We start from the raw sequence: 19,367 nt of genomic DNA, 5'->3' as shown, positions 1-19,367 counted from the left end.
GGGCAGAGCGTGACCTTCTGGGGCTCGTCTCTCCATCTGCATGAGAGGGAGTCCATTCCTGTTCCCTGGAAAATCTGTAAAGCCCCACGCCCCATGTGACCAAGGTCATTTTTATTGTCAACAGAGGGTGCTTTTTCCTCTCTTGCTGATAATGAGGAGGTCTAGAATTCTCCCTTCAGGGAAGGTGGCTTGGTGGGACAGTGTGGCCCATGCTACAGTGCCACTCTGAGTCCCAGCATCAGCCCAGAGGAGCCATGTGTCCTGGCTCTAGCACCTCTGTGTGTCCAGGCTCTAGGAGGGGTCAGGAAGGATGCAGAAAGTTTGGGGGGAACTGGGGACAGTCCAGCTCTAGGCTGGGGTTGGGAGTGCAGGCAGGCTGCTGAGCATCTATGCATCTCTGTATGGCCTGGCAAGGGAGGGCCTTGTGCAGAGCTGGGCAGCATCCCATACCTCCTGCACTTATTAACATCAGGTCCCTCCCAAAGCACAGGACCCATATCCTGCAGTGCCCTTGCCCACCTGGTATGCTGCACTGCTCAACATCTGAGAACATGAAGGACCAGTAGGGGAAATTGAGGCTGGCAACTGGAGAAAAGTACCTTGGAATGTGGATTCATAGGATCTGGTTTCTGGTGGAGCTTGATCTAGGGCAAAGGCAGAGAGGATGGGGGCCAGGTTCAGAGACCCTTATGGTGAGGGGCATGCCGACTTTGTGGTTGGGGAAGAAGCAGGACCTTCTTCCTGGGGTGGGTCTACATGGACACAGATGCCAGGCCCCAAGATGAATGGTACAGCTGTAGGTTTAGGCTTGAGCAGAGGAGACATTCAGTCCTTAATTCTGACTATGGGGTGCTTGAGGGCCTTCCACATCAACTCAGTGGGGATCAATGCCCAGGAGGCTGCTGGATGTCTAAATCTAGGGCTCCAGTGTGTGTTCAGGGTTGGTGATGGGGATCCTGTCCTGGCATGCAGGTATCAGCTGTGCATGGATGTTGGCTGTCATCACCCAGTGGCAGCTTCCTACTTCTCCCACCTCCAAAATGAAATCCTAGGGAATCCTACCTTCTGTTGGGACCATTAGGTGTCTGTGTTTTGTTCTGAAGTTCACAGTAAATATTTGCATTAAACAATCTGCCAATCTCACATTGTATACAGCCATCTGGCTGCTGCATGCTGGGGAGCAGCAGCGAGGAGGCAACTGGGGACCAGCACACCTTCCCTGCTGATGGCCACAGAGGTGCCTTGGAGGCTGCCTGGCCTCAATGACCTGCCCTGTATTGGCTAGGAGTTTGGCTGGGCCAGACTCACCTGTGCACTCTGCTCTGCCCTCCCCAACCCCAAGGGACCTGGTTGCTGAAGGTGCTCTTCCTGGGGGAAGGTGGTCTTCAGAAGCCAGCGGAGGGGGGTATAAGGGGTGGAGGACAGTGGACAGGTCGGGAGGAGTCTAGGCCATTTGGCTGCTGTCGAAGGGCAGGGCAGCAGGGTAGGGTGCTGGGATGCTGTGTAAGGGCTGTAGACCACGGACTCCAAGCCCTGTTGCATGGAGCCCAGGAGGGGCCATGAGAGCCCTGGTCATTCAGCATGGCCCAGCTGCCTTGGGCCCAATGTCAGTGGCCTCAACACCTTCTGGGCCACAGTGGCATCACATAGTTCCCCTTACTTCCCAGGGATGTATCTGGAGTGAGGAGAACATCAGAGCCTGAAGTGCTGGCAAGATAAGCAGGCTTGGGAATCAAGGTAATATGGCCTTCCAGCTCTTGTCTGAGATTCAGTACAACTGTTACATATGTGGCCCAAAGAGCCCTCTCCCCTTTCCCTCACTCCACTCCCACACTGGATGAGCTATGTCTGCCTGCACTGAGAAAAAGTAATTCCAATTCTATAATAAAGTTATAAAGGGCTAAATGAAATAAACCTAATGAGCTTCTTTTAATAAAGCTCACCAAAGGGGCCTGTGGTGATGGCCCCTGCGGGGCTGAGTCTGCTTTCTGTTTCCCAGAGCCTAAGAGCCTGCCTGCCTCCAAAAAGGGCTTCTGCCGTGTCCTGATTATGCTTTTACATAAACATATTTTATCTTAATGATCATCTTTAGGGGAATTTGCAGTCACAGAGGGATTGTCTCCTGGTTGTTAACAAATGGAGGGATGGCTTTCCTCCAGATTACCTCCCCAGGCTGGGGTGCAGCATGCTCCTCAAGGCTTCTGGCGCCTAGGACTTAGGTCTCCCTGGAGCTTTTGTTAAATGGATGATACACCTCGGGCCTGGCCTGCTACTTTGCAGGGGCCTGCAGAGGTTGTAGGAGAGCTTGGCTGGTGCTCTATCCACATGGCCTCAGTCTAGTTCCCTAAGTCTCACGCTCTCTTCTTCACAGGGTGGTTGTATGTGGTCATCCACATGCTTGATGGTGGGGGGGGGGGGGGGGGCGGGGCAGCAGATCATAGGTCTTGCAGAATGAAACACTGGCAGGGAGTAGTTACGGGGGCTTGTAGGGGGCAGGAGGTGCACTGGCCTTGGAGTCCAAAGCCTGCCCAACACGAAGATCATAAAAAAGCACTTATGTGACTTCATTTTCATCATCCCAGGCCCCCAATGTACCTAGAATTTGTTTTTGCTTAAGATGTGAGACAGGATTTGATCATTCCCTTCTCCATCTAAGCTGTTGACCAACACCATTAAAAGAAGAAAACACTTGCCATGGCCAGGGTGGCTCAGTTGGTTGGATCGTCATCCTGTGCATCAAAGAGTCATGAGTTCGATTCCCAGTCAGGACACATACCCAGGTTGGGGGTTCCATCCCCAGTAGATCCCTAATTGGGGCATGTATGGAAGGAAACTGATTGATGTTTCTCTCACACATGGATGTTTCTCTCTCTCTCCCTCTCCCTTCCTCTCTCTCTCTCTAAAATCAATAAAAACATGTCCCTGGGTGAATATTACAAATAATAAGAAGAAACCACTTAATCTCTACCACCCACTTTCTCTCCTCCCCTTTCTCCTGCAGTGAATAACCATTTTGAGGTCCAAGTGTATCCTTTTGTCAGTGTATATTTTTGCAAAACCAGTGTTGCTTCTTGAGTGTGTGTTTTTAATGGACATAACCTGTGCTGCATTTTATATCTCATTATGTTTCTTACTTTTTGCACTCGGCACTCTGTTTTTAAGATCTATTCATCTATGTGTGGGTCACCCTTCTAACCTCTTCCTAGCTGGATGGCATGCACCCACCGAATTTAGCCTCTCTGCTCCCCTACTGATGACACCCAGGTTACCTCCAGCTCCCTCAACCTATCCAAGCCATGCTGTCACAAGCAGCAGCTGTTTAGGGACCTGTACAAGCATGCCTGTCTGCACACCCCATCCAGAAGAGTGGAAATGGCTCACAAAGCAAGGTTGGTTTGAAGAGGGGACTAGGAGAGCTTATAGACATCCTATGTCTTTAGGACCTAGATCCAAAAGTGGAAATTCTGGGCTATCATGTGCTCTTGTACATAATTAAGTACTATCAGCTCACCCCAATGTCCATACCTGCTCCACTTCTACTATTTGCCAAATCACCCAGTTTTGAATTGCTACCTTATCATTTACCAACTTTATTTACTATTTTATTATTTGATCAGCTATTTAAAATTTACATATAAATTAATGTCAAAGGACATTAATATTAAAACAGAGAGCAAGCACACACCAGCAGTACAAGGAGAGGGCAGCGCTGTCCCCACTGGACAGAGGCTACAGGAGGAGGTGAGCAGAGTTGTGGTCCATTTCCACTTCTCTGGGAGGTGACAAGCCACTTGTGGGGAAGTCATGAGCAAGGTCATGAGTGAGTCTTGGGGAACACATTTCTCCACCATCGGGCACATAGCCATGTGGACCAGGCACTTGATATGCAGCAGGAGGGTAGTCAGAGGGAGTGGGCTGCTCTGTACTCCCTGCTCCTGCACCTACCCTGGCCCATCTCCAGCTCCCAGGGAGAATTGAGAACTTTTGTGAGTGACATGTGTGTCCTCAGCACAGCACAAGGAGAGAGACTCTCATCAGCACATGGTCACAAGCCAAGTACTGCTGAGAATCTGGGCCAGGTTCTCCTGGGCATCTGTCCTCAGGTTGAGAAGCTGACCCGATGGCTGTGGGGGTTGTGGCGGTGATAGTCTGCCTCTGGGGTGACACTGCTGCAGTGTGGTCAGTTGCCCTCCAATCTGGTGCAGGGCTGAAATCCTGGGTTCACCTTTCACCCTCCGCCAAAGGATCCTCCTCCACTCCTGTTGCTCTCCTGCTTTCTGTCTCTCTGTTCTACCTTCTTGGTTGCCTCTTTTGTTTTGAAGGAGTACATCCTTCAGTAGCTTCTTCAGAAGCAGTGCTAGACAGGTAAAACTTTTGAGAACTTATATGTCTGGCAATGTCTTTATTCCACTTTCATACTTGACTGAGACTTTGTTTGGATATAGCATTCCAGTTGAGAAAGTTTTCCTTTAGAATTTTGAGGTCTTTGCTCTATTGTTTTGCTGCTTTGGGGGAGTCTGAAGCATGCTGACTCTAATCCTTTGTGACCTGTTCAGTAACTGCCTCCCTCAGCCCCATCTTGTCCTCTGTGAAAGTCTATAGAATCTTCTCTGTGTTTTGAAATTTCATGATGATGTGCCATGGTGTGGGTCTGTTTTTATCGACTGTGTAGGGTACTAGCTGGGCTCTTTCAGTCTGGGAACACTTTCCACTTGTGTGAAACTTTTCTGAATTATTTTATTAATTCCTTCCTTTCTGTTTTTTCCTTCCTGTCTTTATAGAGCTTCTATTAAATGGATGATATACCTCGAATCTGATCTTCTAATTTTCTTATCTTCTTTCCTGATTGCTCAGCTCTCTGTCTTACTTTTTACTTTCTGGGGTTTTTCAGCTTTATCAACCCAGTCCTTCCACTGAGTTTACCATTTCTGCTGAAGCTCTTTTAGTTTCCAAGAAGCCTTTTAATTGCCCTCATCCTGTTCTTGTTTAATGGATGTAATACTTTCAGAGCTTACTAATGACAGGTTGCCCCACCTTCCTGTGCACTCTATTTCTTCCGTTTTCCTCTTTTTGGCTATTTTGCTTTAACTTGCTCTCCATCTGCCAAGCCTGGGGCTCCCCCATGAAAGTGGGTGATGCTTGATGGGCTGCTCATGCATAATGTTGGGCAGCAGAAGAGGTGAATCTTGTAGGTTGGGGGAACCGTGGACATTGATTCTGCCTTTCAGTCTTTGGTTAGTCAGATTCACTAGACAAGATCCTTCCCACTGTCCTGTCTGAGAGATAAAGGCCTGAGGATCAGCATTGCAGGGGTCAAATGGTGGAAGCAGGCTGGTGTCTCAGCCTTCTTTCAGTCCTCCTGTTTGTAGCATTGTACCTATGCTCTCAACTACAGCTGGTGCCTGCAGCCCAGAGACTCCCCCCTCCACCTTTTCAAGAGAGAATAAGCTTCCAGAACAATGCAGTGTTATTACTGCGGCTATCACTGGGGCACAGGATGGGGGGGTGGGGGGCGGGATAGCTATCAACTAGTCCTACTTCTGCCAATCTGCCCTGCACTCCCAATTGCAGAAGAACTTGGTGCTTTTTTGAGGATTCTACTGTGTAGAGTCCTGGCTCTCTTCATGGCCAGGTTGGGATCCAACTTTCTCAGATATATGAAGTCTATGACCACATGGTCATATGCTGTCCAACCTCTAACAGTTCTGTTATTTTCTTCTCTTGCTTTCCATGTCCTTGTAGGCTTGTGATTTTTTTTTTAATCCCTTTACTAAAGGTGTCATGGGTGCCAAGAGGGAGCTGAATTGGATGTCTGTGTTCAATCTGCCATTTGTACTCAGAAGCATCTCTTATGCTTACACTTTGTTTTTGGACTTTGCATTCAGTTCCATTGCCCTGTCTTCCATGGCACGGTGCCACTAGTTTCTAATTAATGACATTTTGTAATATGTTCTGTTTGCAAGGGAAGTACCCCCTCATCACTGTCCTTTTTCAATATATCTCTGGCTATTGTATTAAATGTCATCCTCCTGTTGAATTTTGGAATTATTTTGTTAGATTTCAGCAAGTCTTTGGTGAAGATTGTGTTAAATGTATAGATTAATTTGGAGGAGAATCCGCTTGTGATCCAGCAGAGTGTGTGTGTCTCCATGTGGTTTTTTGGAGTTTTAGCCTGTGCTATGTTATGCTTTGTGTGGTCTTTGTACTTTCATTCTTTTTGTTTCTTTCTAGATAGTTTGTGGGCTTTGTTGCTATAATTGATAAGCCCTTTTTTCCATTCTGTTTCCTAGATGGTTATTGCTATATATGTGAAAGGTATTGTACCAGGAAACATTGGGTGTACAATGAGAAATGTTGATTCCTTGTGGCTTTGATAAAACTCTCATAAAACCTGGGTTTGATTTGGTTTTTGTTTTTGGGTTTTTGTTTTTTTTTACTACTTTTGCAATTTCTTCTGAGGTTTATTCAGGTTTTGTACTTGAGCCAATTATTAGAATTTATATTTTCTATTTATTTAGTCTAGGCTTGTTAGAAGTCTGTTTTTAATTTTTGTTGTTTAGGGTTTGAGGGCCTTCCTTTTTTTCTCTGATTTTGTCCTGGTAGTGACTGAAGACACAATTCTTAATTTTCTTTTTGTCCTAATGTGTAAAAGAACTTGGGGCTTTTTTCCATGTGTACTTAAAAAGGGCACGTTTTCTGATTATTGGGCTTAAACATTAATTCATTTTAGTAATTCAAATCCTCTCCAGCCCCACCTTGCCTTTCATCTAATTGATCCGTTGTTTTCTGGAATAGATGTATTAAAATGCACCTAGAACTCTGGCATGTCTATTTCTCCTTGTATCAGATTGACGCTCTACCAGGTGCATTGTTTCGTACCGTTTACATCTTCTCAATGAATTATTTATCAGCTGGTCCCTTTAATACCTTGGATTATATTTTATCTCATAAATTTTGTTACACCTGGTTTCTTTTTATTGGCAGTTACATGGTACCTCTCATCACACCATTTGTGTTAACTCCTCCTGCATCATTTTCTTTAGTTATGTCTGTGAGTGACTTTTTAAAAATATATATTTATTGATTTCAGAGAGGAAAGGAGAGGGAGAGAGAGATAGAAATATCAATGATGAGAGAGCATCGTGGATCAGCTGCCTCCTGCACACCCCCACTGGGGATCGAGCCCACAACCCGGGCATGTGCCCCTGACTGGAATCGAACCCGGACTCTTCAGTCCACAGGCCTATACTCTGTCCACTGAGCCAAACCAGCCAGGGTTTTAGTTATGTCTGTGAGTGACTTACAGCTTGCTTTTGTGCCGGCTTCTGTTCCTCTACCAGTTACCTCAGGTTAGTTTCTGCTCCCCCACCCAGTGGCCCTGCTCATGTACCTCTCCTTCCAGCCCAGCTCTCAGCTCCCAAATGGACAACCTGACTCTCCCTGCGTTTTCTCCTATTGCATCTTTGCCTGGCTCCTCACAGCCCTGCAGTTAATTACCTGTGGGGCACTGGGGAAACTGAGGCATGCAAGACCCCATCCAAAGCAGGAAAGACAGCCTGGGGGGCGTGGCTCAGTGGTTGGGCATCAACCTATGAACCAGGAAGTCATAGTTCAATTCCGAGTCAGGGCACATGCGCGGGTTGCAGGCTCAATCCCCAGTGGGGTGTGTCCAGGAGGCAGCTGATCAATGATTCTCTCTCATCACTGATGTTTCTATCTCCCTCTCCCTTCCTCTCTAAAATCAATTTAAAAATGTATTTTAAAACAAAAACAAAAACAAAAAACAAAGAAACGGGGACTGCCTCCTGAGACATGAGGAAAATAGTCCCAGCTGCCTTCCAGGAAGGTCTCTCAAAACAGGGAATGCCAGGAAATTAAATCCCTACGGTTACCCACTGGAAAGGTAGGGGAGCCTCTGCTCAGGGGCCAAGTCTTCTCCATCTGCCACAAACAGCTGGAAGGAGGACTGGTGACTTCTCCTCATGGCAGGGGGAGGCTATGCACAGGGACAGTAGGAGATGGGCAACACGGACAGTTAGTTGTCTGGGCCTGGGCCTGGGCCTGGGCCAGTAATGAGGGCTGGAGCCAAAGGGCTGGGCGAGCGCATGCCACCTGCTTAGCAGGCTGCCTGTGAGCTGCAGGAGCTCCGGGGAGGAGGGGAGAGTGGATGAGGGCCCTCCCCGGCCCCCAGGGACCAGGAGGAGCAGAGGCCTTTAGGCCAGGTAGGCTATCAGTACAGGTAGGCGGCCTCGAAGGACGGAGTTGGTGTCAGGGAATCCCATGGTCTCCCACCCAGGGCTGGGCAGAAGCCTGTCTCTGGCTTGAGTTCCTTACAGCAGGATTCAGCTTGAGGGACAGGCCTCCTAGGATCGGGCTATGGTTGGGGTCTCTGCATGGCTTAGGCTTCAGGATCAATCCCACGATAGGGAAACTGAAGAGGCATCCAACATTGACAGCTGATGGGTTCCATCAGTGCTCACGTGGCCGGATGCTTGGCAGACACTAATCACCTTGGGGCTGCTCCCTATACCCTTCCGGGCCTGCACACCACTGGGGCTTCCAGGGTCTGGATGGCAGGATGGGGTTGTCACTTGCCAGGAGGCCTGAGGGGCCCTGCCTTCCTCTCCTGGTCTGTACCTTGACCTCCACTTTGGGACATCTCTACAGGGGCTGGGCCTTTGGGGATTGGGGTGTCCTAGAACATTAGGTTCAACTTACCCCCAAAATAATCATGACTAAAATAATAATTATAACATCTAATGAATATTTAGAAAGCATTGTTTTTGATGGACCTGTAACATAATTAAAAACCGTGCTTGTTTGGCAAAAGCAGCTATAAGATCTGGCTCAGACAGCTCTGCCCCAATGGCAGCCCCATTGCCCCCCCACCACGCCCCCAGTGGTCACTGACCTGTATGTGACTCCTTGGGTTAGGGGGCCAGGAGGGCAGCAGGCCAGGTGGCCTGGAGACGTGGTCCTGTGTGTCCTGTCTCCAGGTGTGATCATTACTCTACAGCCTAGTGTTGACATGGTAACCACCCACCTGTCCCATGATCCCATCTTGTAATTCCCCAGAGAAACTGGCTATTCTAGATTTTGTTTAACAATAAATTTCCCAATTTTTAAATACTGTCAACCAAGTAAGGTATTTTTAAAATACCGCGTGGCCTTAACAAGTGCCTTCCTGGGCTGGTTTTGCCCAGGGACCACCCGTCAGTGACCCCTGGCTCCACAGGGGCAGATGACAACATCCAGCCTCTTCCCCAGGGGAGAGTTTCATGGATTATTACTATTTTTGTGCTTCCCAAGGTGGTTCTGAAGGTGAGCTGTCCCTGCTTGTTAGAAATGCAAAGAAATAAATGTGTAAAAATAGAATAGCAATTCCTCAAACCCCCATCAGATTTAAGTCACCGATCTGTCCTCTGGGAGCAACAAGGATGTTTCTGAATCATCTCCAAGAAGCCCAGCGGGGCACTGGCTCTGCAGGGGGATGCTGCACGCCTGCCTCCCCAGAGCTGCCCTGGCCGCGTGCATGTGTGTGTGCATATACCCAGTGCGCAGGGGCCTGCAGGGTGGGGAGGGGGGGACACAAGAACCCCAGGACATACAGGAATGCAAGATGCTACTCACTCCTGACCTGACTGACTCCACACGCTGCTCCTCCTGTATCTCCTGCAACACACTTTTTCTTAGAACACCATAGAGTCCACTTTCTCTGCTTGGTCTCTGTGCTGTGACCTAGTTGCAGGTTTGTGCCTCAAAGCTAACAGACAGCAGGTGTAAAGGAGAAAGCTCCTGGCTGAAAGTCATCCATGCAGGGGGTTCCATCAGCCCTCCTGTCTATAAAATGGGGACAGTTATGCACCCCAAAAATGCCTGTTGCCTGCACTGCGTGAGTGATGTCTGTGCAGGGCTGAGTGGTGGAACAGGACCCACCCAGCGGCAGGCTGCCCAACTTGTCCATGAGTGGCCATACTGCTTTCAGAAGCCCTGTCACGCAGCACTGTGACGTGCGGGGAGTCCTGTTCCCGCATGGAGGAGGCAGCAGACAAAAGGCTTTGAGGCCAAGTGAGAAGACTTTTCTGGAAGACCCTTAAGAGGGGTGCTATTCAGGGGTACTGAAAGCTGAGCTGGGCTCTCAGCACCACCTTCACCTTCAGGGCCCACAGGGCAAGGACACCACCCCCTTGGTTGGTGATGTCACAATGACCTGAGGTCCAAGGTCCCTCCAAAGGCAGGAGTCTCTGAAAACCCTTCCCTCTCACTCAGGGAATTCCAAGGAGAAGCAGGACCCTGGGGTCAGGGAACAGTCCAGGGCGGACCCAAGCCCAGTGGGAACGGCGAAGGGAACTGAACTGGCAGCTACAGCTGTTCAGATGCTGAAATAACATCCTGGGGCCCTGGGCCCCTCAGCTGAGGCCCCTTAGGCCCTACTCCCCCAGCCCAGGCCAGGTGTCAAACCTGTGGGGTCTGGAGGTGAGAGCCTGGCCCAGAAGACTGTGAGGGAGCTGTCAATGAGGTCTTGTCCTGGTCCCTGCACGGTTAATTTAGGCAACCACCCATCTCCTTGGCTTGGGACCAGCCATACACTGTTCACCTGGGGAAGGGTGCTTATGGGAGGTCTTAACCATGGAGTGGGATGGGTGGACCTGGCCCAGAGTGAGGGGCCTTGCTTCAGTGGAGGACTGAGCCGGCAGTTCTGAAAGGGAGGCCTGAGAAGACACTGTGGGACATTCACGACCTAGGCTGGACCTCAGTTTCTCCAGGGGTGGCCTTGCCCAGCCAGTGTTGCTCAATGGTTGAGGGTTAGCCCATGAACCAGGAGGTCACTAGCTCGATTCCCGTTTGGACACATGCATGCCCGGGTTGTGGGCTCGGTCCCTAGTAGGAGGTGTGCAGGAGGCAGCTCATCAATGAATCTCTCTCATCATTGATGTTCCTAGCTCTCTCCTTCTCATCTTCCTCTCTCTGAAATCAATAAAAACATATTTAAAAAATAACAAGGGTGGCCACACTTGGGACACCAGTCCTTTGGCACCTGGGCAACCCTTCTCAAGTGCTGAGTGTGTGAATGGGTGAAAGAATCTGGCTCTGCCACCCTTAACCAACTCCTGGCTGGGGAGCCCAGCTTCCTGGCCTCTCTGTCACTGGGTGCCAGACCAGGGCTCTGCAATGGCCAAGGAGTTGATCTGTATACTGCTGAGTTTGAACTGACTTGGCACATCATATTGCCATCTCTGAAATTCAGTTTGTGATTTTGTAAAATGGGACAAGAATGTAAGTTTGCAACAAGGTGATGGCCAAGCTGGTGCCAGGCAGGTGCCGAATTTGTCCTGCTGCGTCCCTGGTGAGCCCGGCTGCAGCTGCACACTATGCCCTCTGTCTTTTCAGGGGCCTCCCTTGGCAGCCTGGACAGCCTCAGCCGTACCCTGGGCATCCTGGAGGAACGGATCAACAGCTCAAGGCGCAGGACACGCAGACATGCTGCCGATGATGACTACAACATCGAGGTCCTGCTGGGTGTGGATGACTCTGTGGTCCAGTTCCACGGGAAGGAGCACGTGCAGAAGTACCTGCTCACACTCATGAACATTGTAAGTGGGGCGGGGTGAGGGAGGTGCAGGTGGGCACCTGTGGTTTCCTAGTGGATCTAGGGATGAGTGATGTGGCTTCAGGGAAGCGCTCTGGGTCCACAGGTGAGAAAATGTAACCTTCCCATCAGCCATGCTGAACCTGAGTTTTCTCATCTGTCAGTGGGGCATATTCTGACTTGGCAAGGTTGTTTACACACTGAGGCCATTTCCCCAAACGCCAGTCATTTGTCTCCGTTTTCTTTATTTTTGCCACACTGCACTGTGCCTGGACTGTGTATTTTCCTATAAATGAACTGATTTTTTAAAACTTAAAATTATTTACAAAGGAAATAACTTCACTTTACATAAAGGTAACCTAAAAGTAAAACGTAAAGCAATAAAAAAGGGATATCGGTGTGTGTTCCCCAAGGGGACAGACAGACTAACACCCATCCAGGCTTCTCCTAGAGTAGGCAGAGGAATGGAAGCTTGAAGAGGGGATCCGTTTCTCCCTGCGAAGCTGTGCTATGTAATGGGGTGTTTGTGTGCCACATGTGCCTTCTGGGGCATGATGAGGCACTTGCCCCTTGTCTACCCAATTACAGAGAGATTAAGGTGTCACCCCCTTGTTTACCCAACAGGAGAGATTAAGGAGTTGCCCCCACATTACAGTCCCCACACCCCACCCCAGGAGGCACGGGGATGCTACCTAATCGGCCAGCAGAGGGCGCAGTCCTGCCTCTTCCCTGTCTGGTATGGGAGAGCCTTCCCCTCATTGCTTGATGCTTGGTCAGGGTCATCTTGAGGATGTGAGGCATCCAGTCTCCAAAATGCAAGCCCTAGGGGCAGCGTTAAGCTCAGCTGAGCGCAGTCGGGAGAGCTAGGGTGGGAGGGAGGAGCAGGGTTCATCCTGTGTGTAGGACCTTGGTGGGAAGGACAGATTTATGGAAGGAGCAGGCGCTTGCAGGGGGCTGGAGGTGGGCAGGGAAGCCCAAAGCTGGGGAATTGGAAAGCAGTGGGGCCGTGTACCCCACTCTTATGAGCCTTGGTTTCCTCATCTTTAAAATGGATTGATAATTTCCATTTCAGGGTGAAGATTAAATGAGATAATGGGGAGGTGAACAGTCCAGTTACTAAATAAAATGTGGTTTTGCTATCATGATGGTAACAGTACTTAATTCATCAACAGCACATCTAGAATTATCCTTGAGAAGTATGCCAAGGACTTGGAAGTTGGGAGTATCCCAGGTGAATTCTTCCTGAGGCTGGTGGAACGAATCTGCCTTGGTCTGGTGGATCCCTCTGTCACATACAACTGCTGCGGCATGAGCCTATAGGAGAAAGTCTAGAACTTTCTCTTGGTTTTGCCAGTTAACTTCAGTTTATTTATTTACACCCTCATGATCCAACTGTACCTCAATTTTGGATAATGGGATGGTTGGGTTCATTTCTTGAAAAGCATAAGAAATATGAAAATTCTTAAATTGAAACAAATTTTATCATAACAAAAAAGGATTTTAGGAGATACATCGAGGAGCTCTAAGAAAGAGTAGTTGGGCCGTGTCTTTTTCCTGATTCGAGTGTTCATTGGACACATGCTTGTCCAAGGCACAGGGCAATGGAGGGATCTGAGCTCCTCCTCCCACGTTGAGTGCAGGAGATGGTAGGAGATGAAATGGGTTCTTGGGGCATGTGTTACCCTGACAATTAATACCCTCTGGGCTCTGTGTCCTCATTTAGGGCTGCACACCCAGGAGAGAGTCCTGTGGGTTGATCTAAGACACACGGAGCCCTTCTGTCCCCATTCTCTTCTCCCCCAAGTTCCTGGGAACCACCACTCTGCTGCCTGTCTCTATGAATTTTACTGCTCTAGGGACCCCATATAAGTGGAATCATACAGTATATGTCCTTTTGTGACTGGCTTATTTCACTTAGCACATGTCTTCAAGGTTCATGCATCTTGTAGTAGGTGTCAGGATTTCTGTGTTTTTTTTAAGGCTGAATAAGATTCCATTGTATAGACAGACCACATATTGTGTACCCATTTATCTATTGATGGACACTTGGATTGCTTCCACCTTTTGGCTGTTGTGAATAAGCTGCTATGCACCTGGGTGTACAGTGTCTATCTGTTCTAGTTCCTGCTTTTAGTTCTTTTGTGTCTATACCTAAAAATGGAATTGCTGGATCATAAAGCAATTCTGTTTTTAATTTTTTGAGGACCCTCTATACTCTTTTCCACAGTGCCTGCACCGTGTTACATTCCTACCAATAGGGCCCAAGGGTTCCCACGTCTCCACATTCCCACCAACACTTGTTATCTTTGATAACAGCCATCCTAATGGGTAAGTTAATATTTGTAATTAATTTGCATTAGCATTTAAATCACCAGTGTGGCTAGAGGCTTCCATATGCACACTGGTGATTTAATGCAGTCCCAGAAGAATTGCGCACAAGGGGACTGCCTGCTGTCCACTTCCTCTGAACTTGACCAGGCACATGGTGCTAAACAGCAGTGTGGGCAGCCTCAGTGTGGGGCCTGGACCCCGTGAAGGTGCTGGCTCACCTGAGGCTGCAACCAGTGTCCTGAGTAGCCTGAGGAGGCCTGGCCAGGGCACATCTCCCTCTCCTTATAAGTGAGCTGGTAACTGGGCTGTGTTGGATCCAAAACCAATGACATGGAGGACAGATGTGGTAGCAGCCAGCCCATACTGCATTCCAAGTGAGATATTTGGTCAGCTGTGAGGACAGCCAAGGCCAGGGCAGAGTGCTCCCAGCGTCGACACTGTGGGACTAGGCCTGGGTGGACCCAGAATGTCCCCTGAAAAAGGCTGTGGAGGCCCACCCTGGGAGTAGGACGCTCTGGTGTGGGTCCCTATGGTAGGGGCCTCTAGGGCAGTGGTCGGCAAACTCATTAGTCAACAGAGCCAAATATCAACAGTACAACGATTGAAATTTCTTTTGAGAGCCAAATTTTTTAAACTTAAACTTCTTCTAACGCTACTTCTTCAAAATAGACTCGCCCAGGCTGTGGTATTTTGTGGAAGAGCCACACTCAAGGGGCCTCAGGCTTGCCCTCCAGCACTCTTGCACTGATTTTTAGGGTATACATGCTATAGACAAGGTTGCTGGAAAACCCAGGCTGAGGCCTGGTCCCCTTGGCCCAGGGGCCCTTAGCCTGCTCGAAGAGGCTAGGATGCCAGGGAAAGGCTGCCAGAGAGCCTCAGCTACCTGTTTGATATGTAGTCCATCCAGCCCTGCGAGATCTCCAGGCCTGGCCCCCATATTTGTGCTGGGCTTCTCGTGGGCTCCCTGCTCCCACATGGCTCTGCACAGCCGGCCTCCTTCTGCTGTCACCCTACTCCTGGTCCTCCCAACCTTCCACAGTCTCTCTGGTCTCCACCAGGCCCAGCCCTAAGGACTAGGAGCTCACCTCTGCCTGGCTCCCCTGTGTGCTGGGAGCCACTGTCCTGTTTCACAGTTCCTCCTTGGAAAAATGCTCACCGCTGTGTATGGTCTTCCTAGGCTGGGATGCAGCCAACACTCCTGAACACGCCTGCTGCTGACCCGTGCTTAGGGAATTACCATTTTTCAGACTTGCTGTGCCAGCACCTGAGCTGCCATCTGCTCGCGAGCTCTCTGCTGTGGCAGCTCCCAAGAAGCCTGCCTAAGATGCAGCTCCTGTGCTCATGACACCTCTGGTTATCTTGGATGATCAGGCACAGACAGTGGCTCTTCTCCCCCAGCTCAGATGCCTCTGAAGCCAGGGATGGATACATGCTCTGGGGAAAACCAGAGCAATTTTTTTAATCCTTTATTGTGTAAAGTATTACATATGCCTCCTTTTTCCCCCATTGACGTCTCCTCAGCCACTCCAACCTTCCACTGTATACCCTCACCCCTCCCCGCCCCCAACACTGTCTGTGTCCATTGGTTATGCTTATGTGCATGCATACAAGTCCTTTGGTTGATATCTTACCCCCACGCCTACCCTCTCATACCTTCCCTCTGAGGTTGGATGGTCTGTTCAATGATTCTCTGTCTCTGGATCTATTTTTATTCATCAGTTTATCTTGTTCATTATATTGCATAAATAAGTGAGATCATGTGCTATTTATCTTTCTCCAACTGGCTTATTTCACTTAGCATAATACTCTCCAGATCCATCAATGCTGTTGCGAATGGTAAGTGTTCCTTCTTTTTTACAGCAGTGTAGTATTCTATTGTGTAGATGTACCACAGGTTTTAATTCATTCATCTGTTGATGGGCACTTAGGCTGTTTCCAAATCTTAGCTATGGTGAATTGTACTGCTATGAACATAGGGGTGCATATATCCTTTCTGATTGGTGTTCCTGATTTCTTGGATATATTCCTAGAAGTGGGATTACTGGGTCAAATGGGAGTTCCATTTTCAATTTTTTGAGGAAACTCCTTACTGTTTTCCACAGTGGCTGCACCAGTCTGCATTCCCACCAGCAATGCAAGAGGGTTCCTTTTTCTCCCACATCCTCACCAGCACTTGTCGTTTGTTGATTTGTTGATGATAGACATTCTGACAGGTGTGAGATGGTACCTAATTGTCATTTTGATTTGCATCTCTCAGATGATTAGTGACTTTTAGCATTTTTTCATGTCTCTTGGCCTTCTGTATGTCCACTTTCAAAAAGTGTCTATTTAGGACCTTTACCCATTTTTTTGATTGTATTGTTTATCTTCCATTTGTTAAGTTGTATGAGATCCCTGTAAATTTTGGAGATTAAACCTTTATCAGAGATAACATTGGCAAATATGTTCTCCCATGCAGTGGGCTCCCTTGTTGTTTTGTTGATCGTTTATTTTCCTGTGCAGAAGCTTTTTATTTTGATGTAGCTCCATGTGTTTATTTTCTCCTTTGTTTCCATTGTCCTAGGAGCTATATCGGTAAAGATATTGCTGCGACATATGTGTGCTATTTTGCTGCCTATAGATTCTTCTAAGATTTTTATGGTTTCCCATCTTACGTTTAAGTCTTTTATCCATTTTGAGTTTGTTTTTGTGTATGGTGTAAGTTGGTGGTCTAGTTTCATTTTTTTTTTTTTTGCATGTATCCGTCCAATTTTCCCAACACCATTTATTAAAGAGACTGTCTTGACTGCATTGTATGCTCTTGCCTCCTTTGTCAAATATTAATTGAGCATAATGGCTTGGGTCGATTTCTGGGGTCTCTGTTCTGTTCCATTGGTCTGTATGTCTGTTCTTGTGCCAGTACTAGGCAGTTTTGAGAAAAGCGGCTTTGTAGTATAGCTTGATATCTGGTATTATGATTTCCTGCAATTTTGTTCTTCTCTCTCAGGATTGCTGCAGCTATTCAGGGTCTTTTTTCATTCCATACTAGGGGCCCAGTGCATGAATTTGTGCACCTTAAAAGGAACTTTGGGCCACGAGGCTGCAGTGGGCACAGAGGCGGGTCTCGGTCCATCCTCTGCGCCCTCACCTGGTCCCTCCTGCCATGGCCCCTGGTCCCCTGTCTGCTGGCAATCCCACTCCCACCACTGCTGCTCCCATGCGCTGACAGCGCCGACCCCTCTCACATCCACTGATGGCATGGAGCAATTGGGGCTGGTGCCAGCAGCGGGTGGGAGCAGGGCTGGCGCTGTCTGCAGGTGTGAGTGGCGGCTGCTGCCCCAGTCGCCCCTCAGGAGCAGGGAGAGGTGGAGAAGCCCTCAAGAGCAATTGGGGCCGGCAGCTACCACTTGCACCCAGTGATTGTGCAGAGCAATTGGGACTGGTGCCGGGCACCAGCAGCGGGTGTGAGTGGCGGCTCTTGGTGCCAGCTGCGGGTGCAAGCACGGCCAGCCCCGGCAGCAGGTGTGAGAGGTGGCTGCCAATCCCAATCGCCCCTCAGGAGCAGGGGGAGGTGGAGAAGCCCTCAGGGGCAATCGGGGCCAGTGCCAGGTGCTGGCAGCGGTTGTAAGTGGGGCTGGCACCAGCAGCAGGTGCGAGTGCCAGGCAGGACCGCGGCGCACGGGAGCAAAGAATTTTCAGTAACTACCAGAAGCTTACCCCAATGACAGTGACTGGCTCCCCGCCTTGGTCTGGCATCCTCACTCACCTGCTCCACCATTCCACCGCAGCTGACACCTGCCATGTTCTGCGCTCTGCCGCCTGCTGCCGACGCCCGTTATGTTCCATGTGCATCCCCTGGTGGTCAGCGCACACCATAGTGTCCAGTTGTTCAGTTGTTTGGTTGTTCTGCCATTTGGTCTATTTGCATATTAGCCTTTTATTATATAGGATGAATTTTTAGAGAGTTTGTTCTAGGTCTGTGAAATATGCCATGAGTATTTTAATGGGGATTGCATTGAATCTATAGATTGCTTTGGGTAGTATAGACATTTTAATGAAGTTGATTCTACCAATCCATGAGCACATTATATTCTTCCATTTGTTCATGTCTTCCTCTATCTCTTTTTTTCAACATCCTATGGTTTTCCAAGTACAGGTCTTTTACCTCCTTAGTTAAGTTTATTCCTAGTTATCTTAATTTTTGTTGCAATGGTAAATGGGATTTTTTTTTTTTAGTTTCTCTTTCTGTGAGTTTATTATTGATGAATAAAAAAGCCATAGATTTCTGAGTGTTAATTTTATATCCTGCTACATTGCCAAATTCATTTATTAAGTCTAGTAGTTTTATGATGGAGTCTCTAGGGTTTCCTATGCATCTTGAAAGGAACTTTGGGCCACAATGACTCATGTCATCTGCGAATAATAACAGTTTTACTTCTTTGTTTCTAATTTGGATGCCTTTTACTTCTTTTTCTTGTCTGATCACTATGGCTAGCTTTTCCAATACTATGTCAAACAGGAGTGGTGAAAGTGGGCATCCCTATCATGTTCCTGTTCTTAGGGAAAATGGTTTTAGTTTTTGCCCATTGAGTATGATGTTGGCTATAGGTGTGTCATATATGGCCTTTATCATGTTGAGGTATGATCCCTCTGTTCCCACTTTGCTGAGAGTTTTTATTAAGAAAGGGTGTTGGATTTTGTCAAATGCTTTTTCTGCATCAATTTATATAATTATGTGATGTTTGTCTCTCAATTTGTTTATGTGATGTATCACATTTATTAATTTGTGAATATTATACCAGCCTTGCATCCCTGGAATAAATTCCACTTGGTCATGGTATATGATCTTTCTAATGTAATGCTGGATCCTATTTGCTAATATTTTGTTGAGTATTTTAGCATATATGTTCATCAGGGATATTAGCCTGTAATTCTCTTTCTTTGTAGTGCCTTTATCTGGTTTGGGGATTAGGGTAATGCTGGCTTCATAGAAAGAGCTTTGAAGTGTTCCTTCCTCTTGTATTTTTTGGAATAGTCTGAGGAGGGTAGGTTTTAATTCTTCTTTGAATGTTTGGTAAAACTCCCCTGTGAAGCCATCCAGTGCAGAACTTTTGTTTACTAGAAGTTTTTTTATTACTGCATCAATTTGCTACATAGATATCGACCTATTCAGATTTTTTTATTCTTTCTGATTGAGTTTTGGAAGATTGTATTTTTCTAGGAATATGTCCATTTCGTCTAGGTTGTCCTGTTTGTTGGAATGGGGTTGTTCATAGTATTTTTTTTTTACAATCCTTTGTATGTTTGTGGTGTCAGTTGTTACTTCACCTCTTTCATTTCTACTTTTGTTTATTTGGGTCCTCTCTCTTTGATTCTTGGTGAGCCTGGCTAGAGGTTCATCAATTTTGTTTAACTTTTCAAAGTACCAGCTCTTGATTTTATTGATCTTTTGTATTTTTTTCTTTTT

At 47.9% G+C, this 19,367-nt stretch overlaps 1 protein-coding gene across 1 annotated transcript in view; it reads left to right on the top strand.

The window, feature by feature from the left end:
* The window catches only part of ADAMTS2 (ADAM metallopeptidase with thrombospondin type 1 motif 2), a 248,372-nt gene that overhangs the window by 118,969 nt on the left and 110,036 nt on the right, over nucleotides 1–19,367 (top strand). The window contains exon 4 of the mRNA XM_080674404.1: nucleotides 11,392–11,594. Within this exon, the coding sequence (XP_080530530.1) occupies nucleotides 11,392–11,594 (203 nt within the window). The remainder of the gene's footprint in view (nucleotides 1–11,391; nucleotides 11,595–19,367) is intronic.

The sequence above is a fragment of the Plecotus auritus genome, assembly GCF_963455305.1.
Source record: "Plecotus auritus genome assembly, chromosome: 6".
In the NCBI taxonomy this organism is placed as follows: domain Eukaryota; kingdom Metazoa; phylum Chordata; class Mammalia; order Chiroptera; family Vespertilionidae; genus Plecotus; species Plecotus auritus.
The sequence above is the reverse complement of the archived record's forward strand: the minus strand, read 5'-3'. Positions and strand labels throughout refer to the sequence as shown.